General features: G+C 37.2%; 1 protein-coding gene across 2 annotated transcripts; it reads left to right on the top strand.

Annotated features, from left to right (window-relative positions):
• Positions 1–203: 203 nt before the first annotated feature.
• Positions 204–15,218, top strand: LOC105340731 (vitellogenin-2). Of its 2 annotated transcripts, none has more exons than XM_034459036.2 (30): positions 204–292; positions 1,081–1,101; positions 1,859–2,004; positions 2,405–2,553; positions 2,748–2,943; positions 3,125–3,301; positions 3,659–3,804; positions 3,977–4,247; positions 4,493–4,662; positions 5,453–5,618; positions 6,244–6,513; positions 6,654–6,845; positions 7,498–7,715; positions 7,869–7,960; positions 8,051–8,175; positions 8,292–8,456; positions 8,629–8,749; positions 8,842–9,100; positions 9,195–9,357; positions 9,473–9,604; positions 9,704–10,306; positions 10,406–12,733; positions 12,820–13,014; positions 13,131–13,286; positions 13,435–13,594; positions 13,685–13,845; positions 13,977–14,107; positions 14,205–14,310; positions 14,447–14,642; positions 14,877–15,218. In XM_034459036.2, exons 1-30 carry the CDS (start codon positions 250–252, stop codon positions 15,152–15,154), a joined length of 7,536 nt encoding a protein of 2,511 aa, XP_034314927.1. In that variant the 5' UTR covers positions 204–249; the 3' UTR covers positions 15,155–15,218. The 2 variants fall into 2 exon arrangements, with proteins under 2 accessions (XP_034314927.1, XP_034314926.1); XM_034459035.2 differs by having other exon boundaries at positions 14,202–14,310.
• The last annotated feature ends 227 nt before the right edge of the window (positions 15,219–15,445 follow it).

The raw sequence follows: 15,445 nt of genomic DNA, 5'->3' as shown, positions 1-15,445 counted from the left end.
TGACACATCATTCGGCTAGCACCCTCAGCAGACTGCGTTAACGTTCCCACAGAGCTCAGTAAGGTGGACCGAATGTTGTGACGTTTCCCCGTCTCACCTCCACAGCAGCTAGCGGGTTCAGTGGACGATTCCCAAAACAAAGAGTTCAAAATAAACAATCTCCTACAGTGTTTTGAGGGGGTACACCTGTGGACTGTGGGGGCTCTGTATAAAAAGCCAGCATTGGGGACACTGCTGTTACACGGCAGAATGTTGCTTCTGCTTGCGGTCTCAACAGCCCTGGTGGCGGCAGGTAATACACACCGCTTTTTATATTCACTCAAATAATCATTGATTTGATTTTTAAGTATTTTCATAACTTGACCAAAAAATCCAATTATCGAAGTTATCGACATATAAAGAAACTTATTCTTCCACCAGCAGGTTGGGTTTAAATTGATAATATTTTGATTATGCAATGATTAATTTATTATATTACATTTTGGAGACAGTGACAATGCATGGTGAAATGAAATTTAAAAGTATCAAATCGCGAATAGCTAAAATAATTTTGGTAAAACATTATTGTTCCATCGAACTAAATGTTCATGGTAGATCATTTACTAATATCATATAACGTACGATATAAATAAATGTAATGATTCTATTCTACCTATATATCTATATCTTTATTGCGATATCAATAAATTATCTACCGTGAACATAAATTGCTTTTTAATTTACTTTGTATGAATAAAATCTAGCTTCGTTTAATTTAATTCGATTTATTTACTTTTATAAAAAGACAAATGGAATTGCATGTAAACCCAGAAATCCCCTATTATTCAGATTTCAAGATTTATCTTTTTAAAATTTTTATCAAAGATAAATTCGTTTAAATATTAGCATTATAATCATGATATTGTCATATCGTTAAATCATTTTGAATTGCTGAGCGAGTAAGATTTACAAAATTACAATTTCTTGTTCAGATCTGTCAAAGTTAGGTCATCTTTCTCTCCCTGTTTTCGAGGAAAGGTTCGATGATTTTAAATATACGTTAATTACACATTTTATAGCTTTAAATATGTTTTATTTTAGCCGCCCAGACTCCCAGTCAAGGTAAATTATTTTTTCCTGTGGTAAAATTGAGCATGTATTTTATTGCACAAGTATAAGGGACCATTCTGAATATTGAGAGGAAAACTAATGAGCATACATACTTTGAATGAAATTTAGTGACATTGGGACACACTAACCGCTACTTTTTTAAAAATATAATTTTTACATGATTCCCACACATTACAATATGATCGTTTGAAGAAAAAAAGCCGATAGTTAAAACTAAATAAGTTAAAAAAGAAAACAAAGTTTGTTTTGTCGAGCACATTTATCTTCATGCACAAAAGTGTCAATACAGCAGCCTGCACACGATCAGTCGTATACCTCAATTTCTATATGAACTATTAGATGTACTCTAACTAATTACTAATCGCATAGAGTAATTTCAACAAATTTGTAACTGTTTTTAGACAGCAATTGCAGTCACGTGTCACACGCACTACAGAGTGAAAAAATATTCAGTTTAAAATGCACGATTTAAAACCAGTTAATGTGTCAAATCCCGCGGTTAATCCCGTGGTTAGAACAAGTTAATGCCAAAGCTCGTGATCAAATTTTTCTATTCATTTGCTTATATTGTCGATGTTTTATTCACAGTGAATACTTTTTTAATCAATATGAGTATACAGTTAATACATTTCATATAACATGAATTAGTAGCTAGTTCTTTTTTTAATCGCATCATTTGGTTGCTTGTTAAAAACAAGCACTTATGATGCAAAAAACACATCTAAAACCTTTTACACCAAACTGTTAGCCTATGAAAGCAATAAGGAATACCTGTATGAGTATGAAACACAAGCACTTACCGGAATACCTATGGGGAGCACGATTTATTCCGGAATGAAAATGAAGTCCGACGTCAGGATCCAGTTCCGGTCCCGCTCGTCCGCTACCTTGAAGGTAAGTAGATTCAAATGTGTTAGCAACAAACTATTAATGAGCAGATTAAGATCACATACATATCTTTATAGTGGTCTTCAATTTAAATTCATGAATCATTTATTGTCAAGAAATTTCATTTACATAACCACTTTAATAAGTAACGTATTTGCACATCTTTCGAATGCTTGTCCGTGTAACACATCCGCAATTACAGTCATATAAAATAGCATGTTGAAATTATACATGAATGATTATATGTGACCATTTGCAAATCATCATTTTCAAAACACCTAGTCAGACATAAGTATAAAAAAGAAATTACACTTTCAATTTCAAATCCTCAACCAATCAAATTTTGAATCTAAAAAATACAACATGCAAACACCTCATTCACTGACCTACTCCCTTCACTTCTCAGATGGACAAGTTGACCTTTGCAAAGATCAACGACCCTATAGAGTCGGTGGACCCGACCCAGCAGCAGGTGCCCGCGGAGATGTTCCAGCCCCTGACGGGGAGGGACGCCGAGCAGATGCTGACGGACCTGTCCAGACCTATCAACTTCAGGTAGGGAGAGGGAAGATCTTCTGGGTTCTACGTTGCTTTTGAATTTGATTTCTACCTTTTATTTTAAAACTCTTTCTTTTTAGTAGCTAGGACAACCAAATATTACCAAAAATATTAAGATATAGATAATAAAAATAAAAACTGAGGATAATAGTGGTATAAGTCTAACGTGATTAAAAAATGTGTTTTGCTAGGTACGTCCGCGGCAACGTTAAGGATATCCACCACGAAGCAGACGACCCGGAATGGTCCGTTAACGTGAAGAAAGGTCTGCTCAGTATGCTGGAGATGAACCTTGAGAAGAGGAAGGAACTCAGAAAAAGCAGCGCCATTCCGCAAGTTCTCCGTCCGCAGTCTTCTGACGAAGGTTCAATGTTCACAGTCATGGAGGTAAATTAACAACAATAAAACTCTCATTCAAGAAAAACGCAATGAAAATACATAAATTTAGCGTATTTGCTGTGAAAAATCTTTTAGGGTTAGAACTACTCAGACCAAATGAACAAATCCGTGAGTAAAATATCGGTATTAATATAGGAATACATGACATAATCTGTGCTTGAATTGGTAGCCCAGCATCGTCGGGGAGTGTGAAACACTGTACAGAATCAGTCCTTGGACCTCCACCAGTGCTAATCCATGGATGCATATCACAAAAGTCCGGAATTACCACCACTGTCTGGACAGGCCAAAGTACTTCGCCTCTATGTTCCATTTACGACAGTGCGCCGAATGTGTCAGGGAGCAGGTAGGTATTGGTGTCTGAAGGAGGATTGAGGAAGAAATATCACACGCATTAAGGCTTTGTCTGATCTGCTGTTGACTTTTAAGAATGCATATATAGTTATGACTGAAGTTATTCAAAATACTTCACATGTTCTGATTCTTAAATTACTATTCGTTCATCACGTCAATTAGCTTATTAAAACATTTGCAACCTAGCAGATTTATAAATATAATTATATGTCTATCTTTTCATTATAATATTCATAAATTTGCGCTTCAAAATATCTTTTAAAACTGATATTCATTTTATGTTGATGGATATCTGATGAAGACATAACAGTATAGCTGTCATACTTGTATCTTTCTATTGCCCCACCAGTCGGAACCGCTGAGATCCGCCTCACAGATCAGATACACCCTCCGTGGAAACATGCGACAGTTCCAGATCCAAAGCGCCATTGCAGAGAGCCAACACGTGTTCACACCGTACTCCGCCAAAGGAGGACATGTTGCTACCTATCTCAAGTAGGTGTCCAAATGTCTCGTACAGATATACCCTTTTCAATGACTGCAACGTGTACCTGTACAATGCAGGTTCAAATATGGTATAAACCGAATCAATACATAGCTAAAACGTTACTTGTATATTAAATACGAAGAAAAACCTCCGGTTGAAAACGAGTTTCATATTTTACAGTCAGACCCTGAATTTAGTCAAAGAGGAGGATGTGAAGACCAGTCTCTCAGAGCCGCAAAGCCCAACAAAAGTCAAGTCTGGATTGCAGTACACCTCCCGCGAGCTGGAGCTGAGAGACTCCTCCAGCATCTTGCAGCAGTCCAGTAACAGCCTGTCCACGGACAAGTCGTCTCCAGAGTCGCCACAACATTCATCATCATCCAATCATCATCCATCACCCCAGCCTCCCAGTCCGCAGCCAAAAACAACGAGCAATCAGGCGGCGGATAGGGTGCGTTCCGTAGATATTATAATCTTGGTATTGAGAAAAGATGTGTATCAGCTATAGTGTTCTTGCGATATGTAAATTCATTTATTTGTTTTTTCTTATTTTAGACGTAAAAATTTCCGAAACTTTTGAATTGAAACACACCGTCGTTTAGTGCTACTTTAGATAATTAGGATTTATATAGTTTCATTGTATAAATCGGTTTTACAATGTAGTGCAATTATCAAACCGTTATATATACAATTCAGATTAGAAAGTTGTTGAAAATGTTGGAGGTGTTTATGAAACCAACCATACAACCCGAAGCAGGTCCGCTCTTGATGTCACTATTAGAGGAGATACGAACGGCTGATTCTGAGAGCCTAAGAGCGGTATATCGAGAAATGTTCCAAACGGCGAAAACAGACAGCAAACAGTTGTAAGTTTGTGCTAAACACATTAAGAAAGGTGTTTAATAGTAAATTAAGATGTTTATTCATCTACAATAGAGACATGGTATGATACCATGTCTATATTGTAGATGAATAAACATCTTAATTTTACCATTCTTTCATATTAAGAAATGTGTTTGATACAATATATGGCTTTATTGTAGATGGATAAATATCTTAATTTTACCCTTCTTTTAATTCCGGAAGCCCTTAATTTTGTATGAAAAATGGATTAACGTCATAAATTTGAAATAATATTTATGAAATACATGTTTCCAAAGCTCTTAAAGATTTTATTTGTTAAAAGTCTTCTCAAAGTTGCGTTTTTGGCCTTCGTTTCTTAGAATAAAAATCTCATCTTATACGAGGAAGAAAGGAAAAAAAATTAATTAGAAAAACCTGTCAGGTATTACTACACGTATCTTATTTTTATATATTATCTTATACAACAATAACATATGACAAATATTAATTTAATAATGAAAGAGGTATATAAGAATTAATAAAATTACCGGTAATTATAAAAATATTAGATAATGAGAAACGATACGACACACAGAAAAAAAGATGCCATTGAGTCATACATTCGCATATTTAAGTTACTATACAGTGTACTAGTAACTAAAATATCAATTGTTTTTGCTTAAATACTTTTTTTAACCTTGTGTCCTTTACAAAAATTTTGATTATTGGGAATCAAAATGTGTACATGTACAAATTTTGATTCCCAATTATCAACATTTTTAATTGTCTTAACAACATTTTATGACCAAACAGCAAGATGCTGATGGACATCATTCCATCTGCCGGAACTACTTCCGCTACAGAAGTCCTGGTGGACTCCATCCTCAACGACCAGCTCCCACAGTCCGAGGCTGTCGTGGCTCTGGGCATTCTGTCTCTCTCTGCCAGGCCAGATGTTCTGATTGCTAAGAAACTTCTGGTAAAGTTGCATGTGTTAAATTGAATGATTACTGAAACCTTTTCTTTCGCCAGGGCATTTGAACATCTTCACGTACCAAATTTCCAATTAATGACATTTGCGGGTTCACTTTTAACTTTAGTTTGTCTCTGTGCCAAAGGCTTCAAGTAAAGTCGCATGTAATAAATACATGTCAATTAAAAAAAACCCAAAACAAACACTTCCTTTCTTGGAACACTTTATCACGTTTAACAATTTAAATACCGATTGTGCACTTCTTCCAACCTCTTCACACCTTTTCTCGTCGAACAAGCATCATTCCTGGTAGGGAATTGTGGGAAGACAAGCCGCGGTCAGCCAATGATGACAGAGCTGTCTGGGTCTATATAATAGTGAGCTCAGTCTTTATCGGCGGGCCGCGCTTGTTCAGTTCACCAGTCCGAACACTGATGCACGTTTTTCAAATTTGTCTGCACGTACTTGTTCAGAGAACTTAAAATCAAGTAATTATTTTCAGATTTTTCTTCTGCACTATACAAAATCTTGCACTATGAATGAAATAGATGGCATTCTGAAAAAACAATATCGGCAAAAATTCAGTTCTATGGCTTTGACCTTTTAGCATTAAATATTTTTTTTTCATCAGGATCTGACAAGAAGCAGCCAAGTTTCAAAGGACAGATATTTAAAAAGAGCTGCTTTCTTATGCTTGGGATCAGTAGCTGGAATGCTGAGAGAAGAAGGATGGAGAAGATCTCGTGAAATTTCACGCCAAGAGGAAATTGTCAAAACACTGATTTCCCAGGAATCGCGGTCACAGACTAGGAATGAATTAAAATCAAAGAAAAGAGAGTTAGAAGACTTGAAGAAGCGAGAACATAGTATCAACACAAAAATAAAGCAGGAAATTGTGAAGGTGGGTAATCTTAAAAAGAAGACCAGCGAAAACACACATAGCAGCCTTAACAAATATTGATGTGTGCTAATAGGTTAAAGTCATCTAAAACCTAAATTTTAAACGTTGCATCATTGATTAATGATTACCTTTTTACACAGGAATTACAAATGTTGATGAGGTCTACTGTTTTTGACGACAAAATACTGAGCTTCAAGACAATTGGTAACGCTGGACTTTGGGAAATGATCCCAACCATTAGGACATATATACAGGATAAATCTCAGCCGCAGATGCTCAGAACCCAAGCTATTTACAGCTTGCGAAAACTTGCCCGTCATTACCCAGACGATGTGAGTGAATTTTGCATTTACATAAAATAGGAAAAATATAAAGTTTTCTTCGAATATTACTGCATCAAATACATTATTTAAAATTAATTTAAATAATTTTATCTTAAAGGTACTTAATTTTGAAACAGGAAACACTGTTTGAATTCTGTTAGTCCATTCATAACTATCATGTTTCTTATCTAATATATTGCAAGTTTGATTACTAAAATCTTAGTGTGGTTTCATCTTTAAAAAATTCAAAAATTTTAAATATTTACAAATTTATCCCATTTTGAAGTTGACATTGAAGTCTACGGGGGAAAATGCATTTCTAAATATATCTTCATAGTACAAATAATTTTTTCACAAATCTCTTGGTGAAAAGTTGCAAAAGCTTTTCGTTGAAAATAATAATACAATTTCAATATTTACCGTGCATATTATTAAACATTCAATTTTTTAAATTTTTGCAAAGGGTAGAAAACTCTTCAAATAAGTTCCAAGTGCAAAAAGTTAATTCAATCGAATGCATACATATTCGTAAGTTCGGTTTATGTCAGCCTCAAAATAAATTTAAAACAGATATTCAATATAGTTCATATTGATTCAATCAAGATTGTTAAGTTCACCTCAGTTATGGATGTATTTTTTTTCTTGTCCTTTACTCCTCTAGATTCAGACAACGTTGCTGCCTCTTTATTTCGACCAATCAGAGAAGGAGGAGGTGCGGATTGGTTCTTACCTTATGATGACGTTCACCGAGCCCTCCCGCCAGCTTCTGGAGATGGTGGCTCAGTCCCTCCACAGGGAGAGGAATCCCCACGTCGGAACATTCGTCTACACACATCTAGAACAAATGTCCAACAGTACTTACCCGTGCCTCATGTCCTGGTAATCCTTGTTTGTGCTCTGTTGTCTCCCTATTGAGAGAGAAAATTTTATATTAAAAATCCCAACTACAACGCACAGAAATTCATAATAAAGCTCAACGACAGTAACATGAAAATAAAAGTTGTATATCTAAATTATTCTTTTATTTGCCAGGGCAAAGAACGCTAGCTTTGCTATGAGATTTGCCAAGAAGTTTAGCCCCATGTATCATTACTCGAGGTTCATGCATCTTTCTGGATTTAATGGTATGCACACAATTCATAAACAATGTACACGTAAGTCGTCCTCGGCAGTATACACGTTATGATTTAAATATGGCTAATTCTGTGATACAGAAATGCACAAGATGGGAGCAGCAGCCGAACTTGGTCTTGTTACCACCCCGGAAGAATTCATCCCACGTGCTGGTGCCGTTAATCTCCACACTTATGTTTTTGGACGTTCTGTAAACTTTGCAGAGGTATTAATTCCAATAGAAACATTTTTGTTGCATTTGTTTTGAAAAACTAATCTTTGAATTGAATTTCTATGTTACATTTAGAACACATGATCTTATTTTTGTTTGAATTTTTCTAGATAGGATTCAATACAGAGGGGCTACAAACACTGGTGTCTAAACTGGTGGGTCCTCTCGGTGAACTAACAAAGGGCAAGTCACTCGTAGACGTTCTGAAACAGCGAGTAAGACGAAGCGCTGAATCCTCGCAACCTTCCGATTCTATAAGTCAGATCCACAAACAGGTAGAGACAATATCAACCACTCCACCGCAAGATCACTGTTGCACCATTTAATGAAAAATTCTCGCTTAAATGTAACAACCAATCATCCGAAGAAGATGTATATTGTTGTTTTTTTTTTGCACTATATATACTAGTAAGTTTTCTTATCTTAATTGCACACCCCAAATCTTAGTTGAAGGTGTCTCCAAGGACAAGTCCTACACCAAAAGGTCACATGTACATGAAAATGATGGGCAATGAACTCCAGTATATAACTCTTGATGGTACTTTGGTGGACACCCTACTTAGAGAAGGTAGATGACTGCGTGTGACATTTATAACGACAATGGTGTACCTTCAATCACACAACGGTTTTAAACATCGCTCTATCGTTGTATATTTACAGGAAAGCTGTTGTCAGGTGTCTCAGAACAAGATTTGAAGACTGGACTAAACGTTGAGGTACATAGGTCAACGATGCCACTTGATGCTGAAATAATGATTCCTTCCGAGTGTGGCCTTCCCCTGCGTCTAAAACTCCATGGAACCGCTGCTATCAAAGTAACGGGCAAAGTGGGAGTAACAGGAATGCCATCAATCTTTGAAATCAATCGTCCTGGAAAACAAGCAAAGGAACTCAGCTTTAATTTTGAGCTCAGACCAAGGTAAGATAACCGAATGACAAACGAAATAATTCCAATTACTTCTTCCATAGTTGCGCAAGTTTAATAAAATAAACGGTTTTGTCAATTATTTTAGTGTTTTGTTTCAACTACGAGGAGAAATGGAAATGGATGCGGAGTACTTCAAAATGGGAGTTGCTTTGAAAACAATGGCGCATATGGAAGCTCCACTTTCTCTTACCGCATCAGCCAATTTACCTAAGGCTAAATTTTACACGAAATTCAATGTTGAAAAACTCGTAAGTGTACCAATTGCAAAACCATATTGTATCATTGTGTACAGTCATGATTTGTAACACTGACAAATAACGCCTTTAGGGATTTATGTTTCATTCATGAATTTCGTTCTTATAGAGTGAGAAAATTGCCAGGCTGGAAGTTTCCCCATACACATATTTCAAAGAAGATCCATCAGAAATAACCAAATATCCTTCGCCAAGAGAAACGCAAGAAATCAGTGTAGCGAAAAATGCAAAGGTTTTCCCGGTATGTTTTGTACATGTACAAAGTTCCGAGTTTATGTTGAATATTTTACTTCACCGTTCAAGGATTCACTTTTAAAAATTCTTTGAATATTTTTTTCAGATGTCAATGGCTTATGGAAAACAAACTTTAGGACTTGAAATCAAACTAAGCGGGCAAGCTGTCGTTCGTGACTTTGAAATGGACGTTCCATACTATCCTATGATCGGGAAGCAAGAAATGATCGTCACTCTTTCTCCTGGAACTGATCCTCAGAAATATGTTGAGATTCAGTTTCAAATAATGAAACGTATGTCGCAATCCAAACAACAACCAACCTCCGAGGAGAGTTCTAGTTCGACCGGTTTATTATCATGGGTCTCTAGTTTGATTGGAAGCGATCAATCCGACCAGAGCTCACCCTCCTCTTCATCATCTTCCTCTACATCTCCCCCAAAAGACATCCGATCAAAGGATACATCTTTAAAGGATCTTCTAGAACATCTAAAAGAGTCGCAGTCTGTTCATCCCGATGGATCTGTAGTCACGCGAAACAACAGCATGGGATTAATTTTCAATGTCATCGGGATTGACCAATCTAGGTCTATTAAACGACACTTTCACATCAGCATGGCCGCTGGTATGAACCCTAGCTCAAAGACCACATCCATTCTTCTCCGGATGAATAGATCCCCTATTCCGACGATGGAAACTAAACCATGGAATGTAAGTAATTTAAAGATTTGGATATTTTAAACGTGATAGACTTATTTGTATCGGAATATGTCGAAAACATTTGTTAACCAAAATTATAATTTCTTTAAGATGGACGTTGCTGTCAACGTTAACTTACCAAGCAGACTCGCTGACCCGTCAGAATTGTTGTCAGACGCTTATCAAAGAGAGCTTGAGCAGCAAATAGAAGTTTACGTGAGAAGACATGGAGAATCCGACTACCACAGGTGGATTATGCTTGAAGAACCACGCTGGGAATCCTCTGTTCTTCAGAGACTTCTAAGCTTATCTGACACTCAGGAGGTCATCGATGAGGTCATGAACTCTGAACTTTCCAAATCCGAAGAGTCGGGAACCCCAGAAGACAGGAACATTATTGATCTCATTAGAAAACAAAAACAAATTCTTAAAGAAGCACGAAAGATTTGGCAAAGATCTTATGATTCCTTACAAGTGCAGGATATAAAAGCAAAGTTATCTTCCCTGATCAAAAGGTCAGAGAGTGTCAGGAAAGATCTAGAGAAGGATTCAGCATCAGTTTCAAAAAGTGAAAAATCAGACGCACTTCGCAAATATTGTGCACTACTTCAACAACTGATTGACCAAAGATTGGACGAAGCTGTTCGTTCTTCAAGAAGGTCACTTTCATCAAAGGAAAGACAAGATATTGCAAAATCATTAGAGTCTAGCAAGGAATCTTTGAGAAAGATTTTACAACAGCAGCATCGTTCTCCTTCCAAAGTAGATTCGTCTAATTCACCACCTAGCTCTGTTCAAATCGATTCTTCGTCGGTCAGTGAAAGTGATTCTGAAGAAATTAAAGAATCTAAGAAACCAGAACAAAAAGATAAATCACAGCAACAACAACAGCCTTCTCAACAGTCCCAGGACACCGTGTCTAGCAATCAGCCTTCCAGAGTGTCTAGTAGTTCGTCTTTGTCAAAGTCAGTGTCAGACCTTTTGCAAAAACAGAAAGATGTGGTTCAGGATATTTCCAGGTCAAAGGAATCAGAGGGATTGAAATCTGTTGATGAGAAAAAAATCAAGGAGGCACTTCTTTTAGCAAAAGAAGTTACTGAAAAGATTCGTCAAGAAAATTCTGGCCCATCTCCTCAAAATATCGAGAGGGAAAGACAAAGACTCATGAAATCCGTCATTCAACAACAGCAAATAATGAAATGTTTGGAGCAGCGGGTAAAGAAACCACAAACCGCCTCCGGCAAATCTGAAGACCAAATAAAAGAAATTCAGAGAATTATGCAAGAAATTAAACAGGAAAATAACAGATTGTCGAAAATAGCAGCTACGTCTTCTCAACAAAAGAGAGAAAAGGAAGAAGCAACGATAAGACATTCTCAGAGTGAACAGGATACACTGGGTCGTCTGAGACAAGTTCATATGTCACAAATAATTGCTGCACAGCGATTAGCAGTAGAGGAACAAGGATCAAAGACAGACCAGTCCAAACAGATTCAACAAATAAGAGAAGTCATGAATACTCTTGGTCAAACGGAGATCCAAATAATGTCGATTGTTTCTCAAAAGAGTGTAGCAGAACACCCTGTAGATGTTGTTAGAAAACTTGTGGAAGTTTCACATATGCAGCATAGTTTACTGGGTTTAGTTGCAGAATGTGCTAGAGATGAATTGGTCAGGTCTGTTTCTAGATCCGAGGCAAAGGACTCCGAAATAGAAACTTTGAAAAAGAGGGCAGAATCAAAACAGGTTGATTGTCTGCAAATGTTGAGATCAATAATGACATCCAGGTCATTGAAACGAACTGTTTCTAGTCTTAGTGGATCTGAACGACAGTCGCTGAAAAGGCTTCACGGCGAGGTAGAGGATATTCGATCAAAGCAGATTGAAATAGAAAAGAGTGTAAGAAAAATTGACCAAGACAAAGAAAAATCTGCCATGAAACCAGATTCAGCGACGATTAAAGATCTTGTTTCAAAATCCAAAGCTGTCCAAGATAAAGTACAGAAAATTGAAAGTGATATAAGATCACTAAAACTGCATCAAAAGGTAGCAGACACTACTATAGAACCCCAACAAAGAATAGAAGTCCAAAAGAATATTGTCGAGAAGATCAAAAAGATGATCCCTGATTCATCAATGAGTTCACAAGAAAAGGAGTCTGCCAAGGTCTCAGTGACAAGTCAGTTAAGTAAACTAGAAGAAGTGAAAAGTAAGCTCCAAGATCTAAAAAGAGAAGAGTCTCAGGAAAAAGTAGCAAGCCCTAGCCAAAGTTCTCGGCAAATTCAATCCCCTGTTACAAGTCCACCTAGCAGTAGGATACAAAATCTAGAGCCATCCGCTCGAGGTGAGCTTCGGGCTGAGACTGGCAGGGAAGTCTGTATATCTATGAAAGCAGAATATGGATTGGAAGGCGAAAAGAAGAAATTATTCGATGTTCAGGTAAGTAAATGTTTACCTTGAAATTTGACTCAGCGCTTTTACTCAAATGCCATCAAGAGATCATACAAGAATATTTGTCTTTTTAGATACTCGGAACACCATCTTTGGAGCAAATATTGTGGGAAAGATCACAGAGATCGCCTTTAGAGAGAAGCAGCATCACCAAAAGGTATCTCGAGAGGAAACACAATGGTTCTGAAGAAGTAACCTCAGATTATCTAAGACTCCGTCTGGAAATGAATATGATACGGCATTTACATGTCCGTGCTCATTGGGAAAAGGTAAAGGAAAACAAATATAACAACATTTGTTATTGAAATTCTTATCTCCCAATGAAGATCGTTTTCATCAAAACAATTACAATTTTCAGTGCTGTTATCTAATATTGGTCTTTTAGAACGAATTACCTCGTGTGCTTGAGGAGTATGTCTGGCGAACCCATGAAGCCTTCAAAGCTATGATGTATGGACAGATGTACACAGAGTATCCACACTCATTCCGTCCCAAAGACAGACTAGAAATTCTACTTGACCTCAGGAGAAACAACAGACAAGTAGGTTAAACTTTACATTTGTTAAACGAGTATGGCATTAATGTCTCAGCTGAGGGTTATAGTAGGGCTTAATTCCTCTATATATATATACTGGAGACTAAAACGGAGGACATCATGAAATCATTTTTTTATTTTATTTTCCCCTCAGTATGACACCGAATTAAAACTTCCGGAAGAATCCAATTTCATCAGAGGAATGTGGATGCCGTACTTTGGGCCATTCATGTTCGAGTCCGTTCAGAGTATAAGGGATGGAGTCCACCGTTCTTTCCCGGAATCAACGTCGAGCATAACCAGTCGTCTGCCAGGTAAGGTATAACATAATGAAATTGTTAAATATTTATAAAAAATTTCAACAGTAAAGTATCCCTCTTTATTTTATTTTTTGATGACATTAGGACAATGCGAGATGAAACACTCCCAAATTCGAACGATGGACGGAAAGGAATACAGCATTCCAGACACGAAGGAGTGTGAAGTCGTAATGGCTATGGACTGCTCCTCCTCAAAGCACTTCGCCATTAAAACTAAGATGGATTCCTCCGACTCCACCAAACGAGTGAGTTGATAATTAGAATTTGTTTGAACACAGAGCTTGAATATAGACTCGGCGTTTCCTTACATTTCATTCTAAATAAAGAAAATAAGCAAAAACATTAATCACTTGAAACTGTGTGTTGATTTTGATAGGTAGTGGAAGTACACATTGAAGGCAAGAAGTTGGAGATAGTTCCCGTGAATTCTTCACTAGTTGTAAGAGTTGATGGTCATATACGACAAGTTCCAGAGGAGTCTTCTATCACTATCAGCCAGTCCACTGGGTAAATACTGTTATTCATTGAAATAATTTAACTAATAGTAATCTAATTTCTAACGTATCACCTACAGTAATGCCTCATGTATTATCGTACTCAGCAGTATCCCATCAACTATTAAAGTCAGTCGGAGTCAAAGAATTGTTTCCGTCTTAGCCTCACAAAAGGGTGTTCGTGTGTCTTCTGATGGACGTAAAGTATCTCTCAAGGTTTGTACGTTTTACCCGTGTCCTCAATGGAAAAGAATCATTTCTGTTTAGTATGAAAACAATATAAATTCTTCCTTTTCTCATATTTGTCGACATATTGGTTACTTATGGTTTTATTGGACTATTAATGTTTCAGATAACCCCATTCTACTACTCCCACGTTTGTGGTTTGTGTGGAAACTTCGACGGCAAACAAGGAAACGAGTTTCAGAGTCCTAGTAGGACCGATCGCTCCGACTCCAGCTGTCTCGTCCTCGATTACCTCGTTCCAGATAGCAAATGTGACTCACAAAGTATCAGAAAGGAGTGTCAGCAACCACAGTCTTCCTCGTGTAAGTGCTCTTGTGGATGTTGAACCTCTATTGAAATGCAAATTCAAGCATTCAAATTAAATTAGCGATTTGTTATCCTTAATGATTCAAGAAAACAATTGATTGAATTGTTGATTGATTGATTACTTATTCACTGTTTTACGTCCTGTCAAGGCTCATATTTTAACGTCCTTAGATGTTCGCGAAGTGTTCTACCTGCAAACAAAAGTATCTCGTTGTTGGTTGTTTTTGTAGCTGGATGCCAGCTGGAAAGCAAAACCATTAGAAGAACCCGTCTACACAAAGGAGAATCCCAGCTCTGTCTCTCCCAGGAACCCGTGAAGAGCTGTCCGAGTCAGTGTAAACCAGTGGACCCAAAGTCTACCCCCGTCCGTATGGCTTGTTTCCCTCATGACAGCGCTAAAGCAAAGGAGCTAGAGAGAGATAGCTTCAAGCGCCCTCTTGATCTTAAGGCCCAGCAAGCAGACTATACCGAGTATGTCCAGGTTCCAAGGAGCTGTGGAGAAATGTAATCACTTTCCGTCACAGAACGATCACGTGCACGCTGTACAACCTCTGGTGGTGGTACGAGGACTTGTGACATGTAAATAAAGACAGTCCTTACTGGCGGCTTATTCTTCCAAGAAGCGTTTGCGTTGGAAACATAGTCTTGTAATAATTAAATTAGACATTTGCATTATTTTAACAAGTTTTATCAGGTTATGTAATTGTATTTTTTTTTAATAAATAAATTTCTGTAAGTTGTATTTTTTACGGACTACTTCTTTTAGCGCAGTTATACAAGTAGTTGTTTGGCTGTAGTA

This window comes from Magallana gigas, chromosome 7 (assembly GCF_963853765.1).
Source record: "Magallana gigas chromosome 7, xbMagGiga1.1, whole genome shotgun sequence".
Classification (NCBI taxonomy): Eukaryota; Metazoa; Mollusca; class Bivalvia; order Ostreida; family Ostreidae; genus Magallana; species Magallana gigas.
Note: the sequence above shows the minus strand (reverse complement) of the source record. Positions and strands in the feature narration are given on the sequence as shown.

What these genes read in the sequence shown, in the direction of transcription:
- LOC105340731 (XM_034459035.2), top strand. Translation starts at nt 250, where the DNA reads ATGTTGCTTCTGCTTGCGGTCTCAACAGCCCTGGTGGCGGCAG. An exon ending in TAAAGCAGGAAATTGTGAAG is followed by an intron (nt 6,514 to 6,653) that starts GTGGGTAATCTT and finishes CTTTTTACACAG; the next exon opens with GAATTACAAATGTTGATGAG. An exon ending in TGGAAACTAAACCATGGAAT is followed by an intron (nt 10,307 to 10,405) that starts GTAAGTAATTTA and finishes AATTTCTTTAAG; the next exon opens with ATGGACGTTGCTGTCAACGT.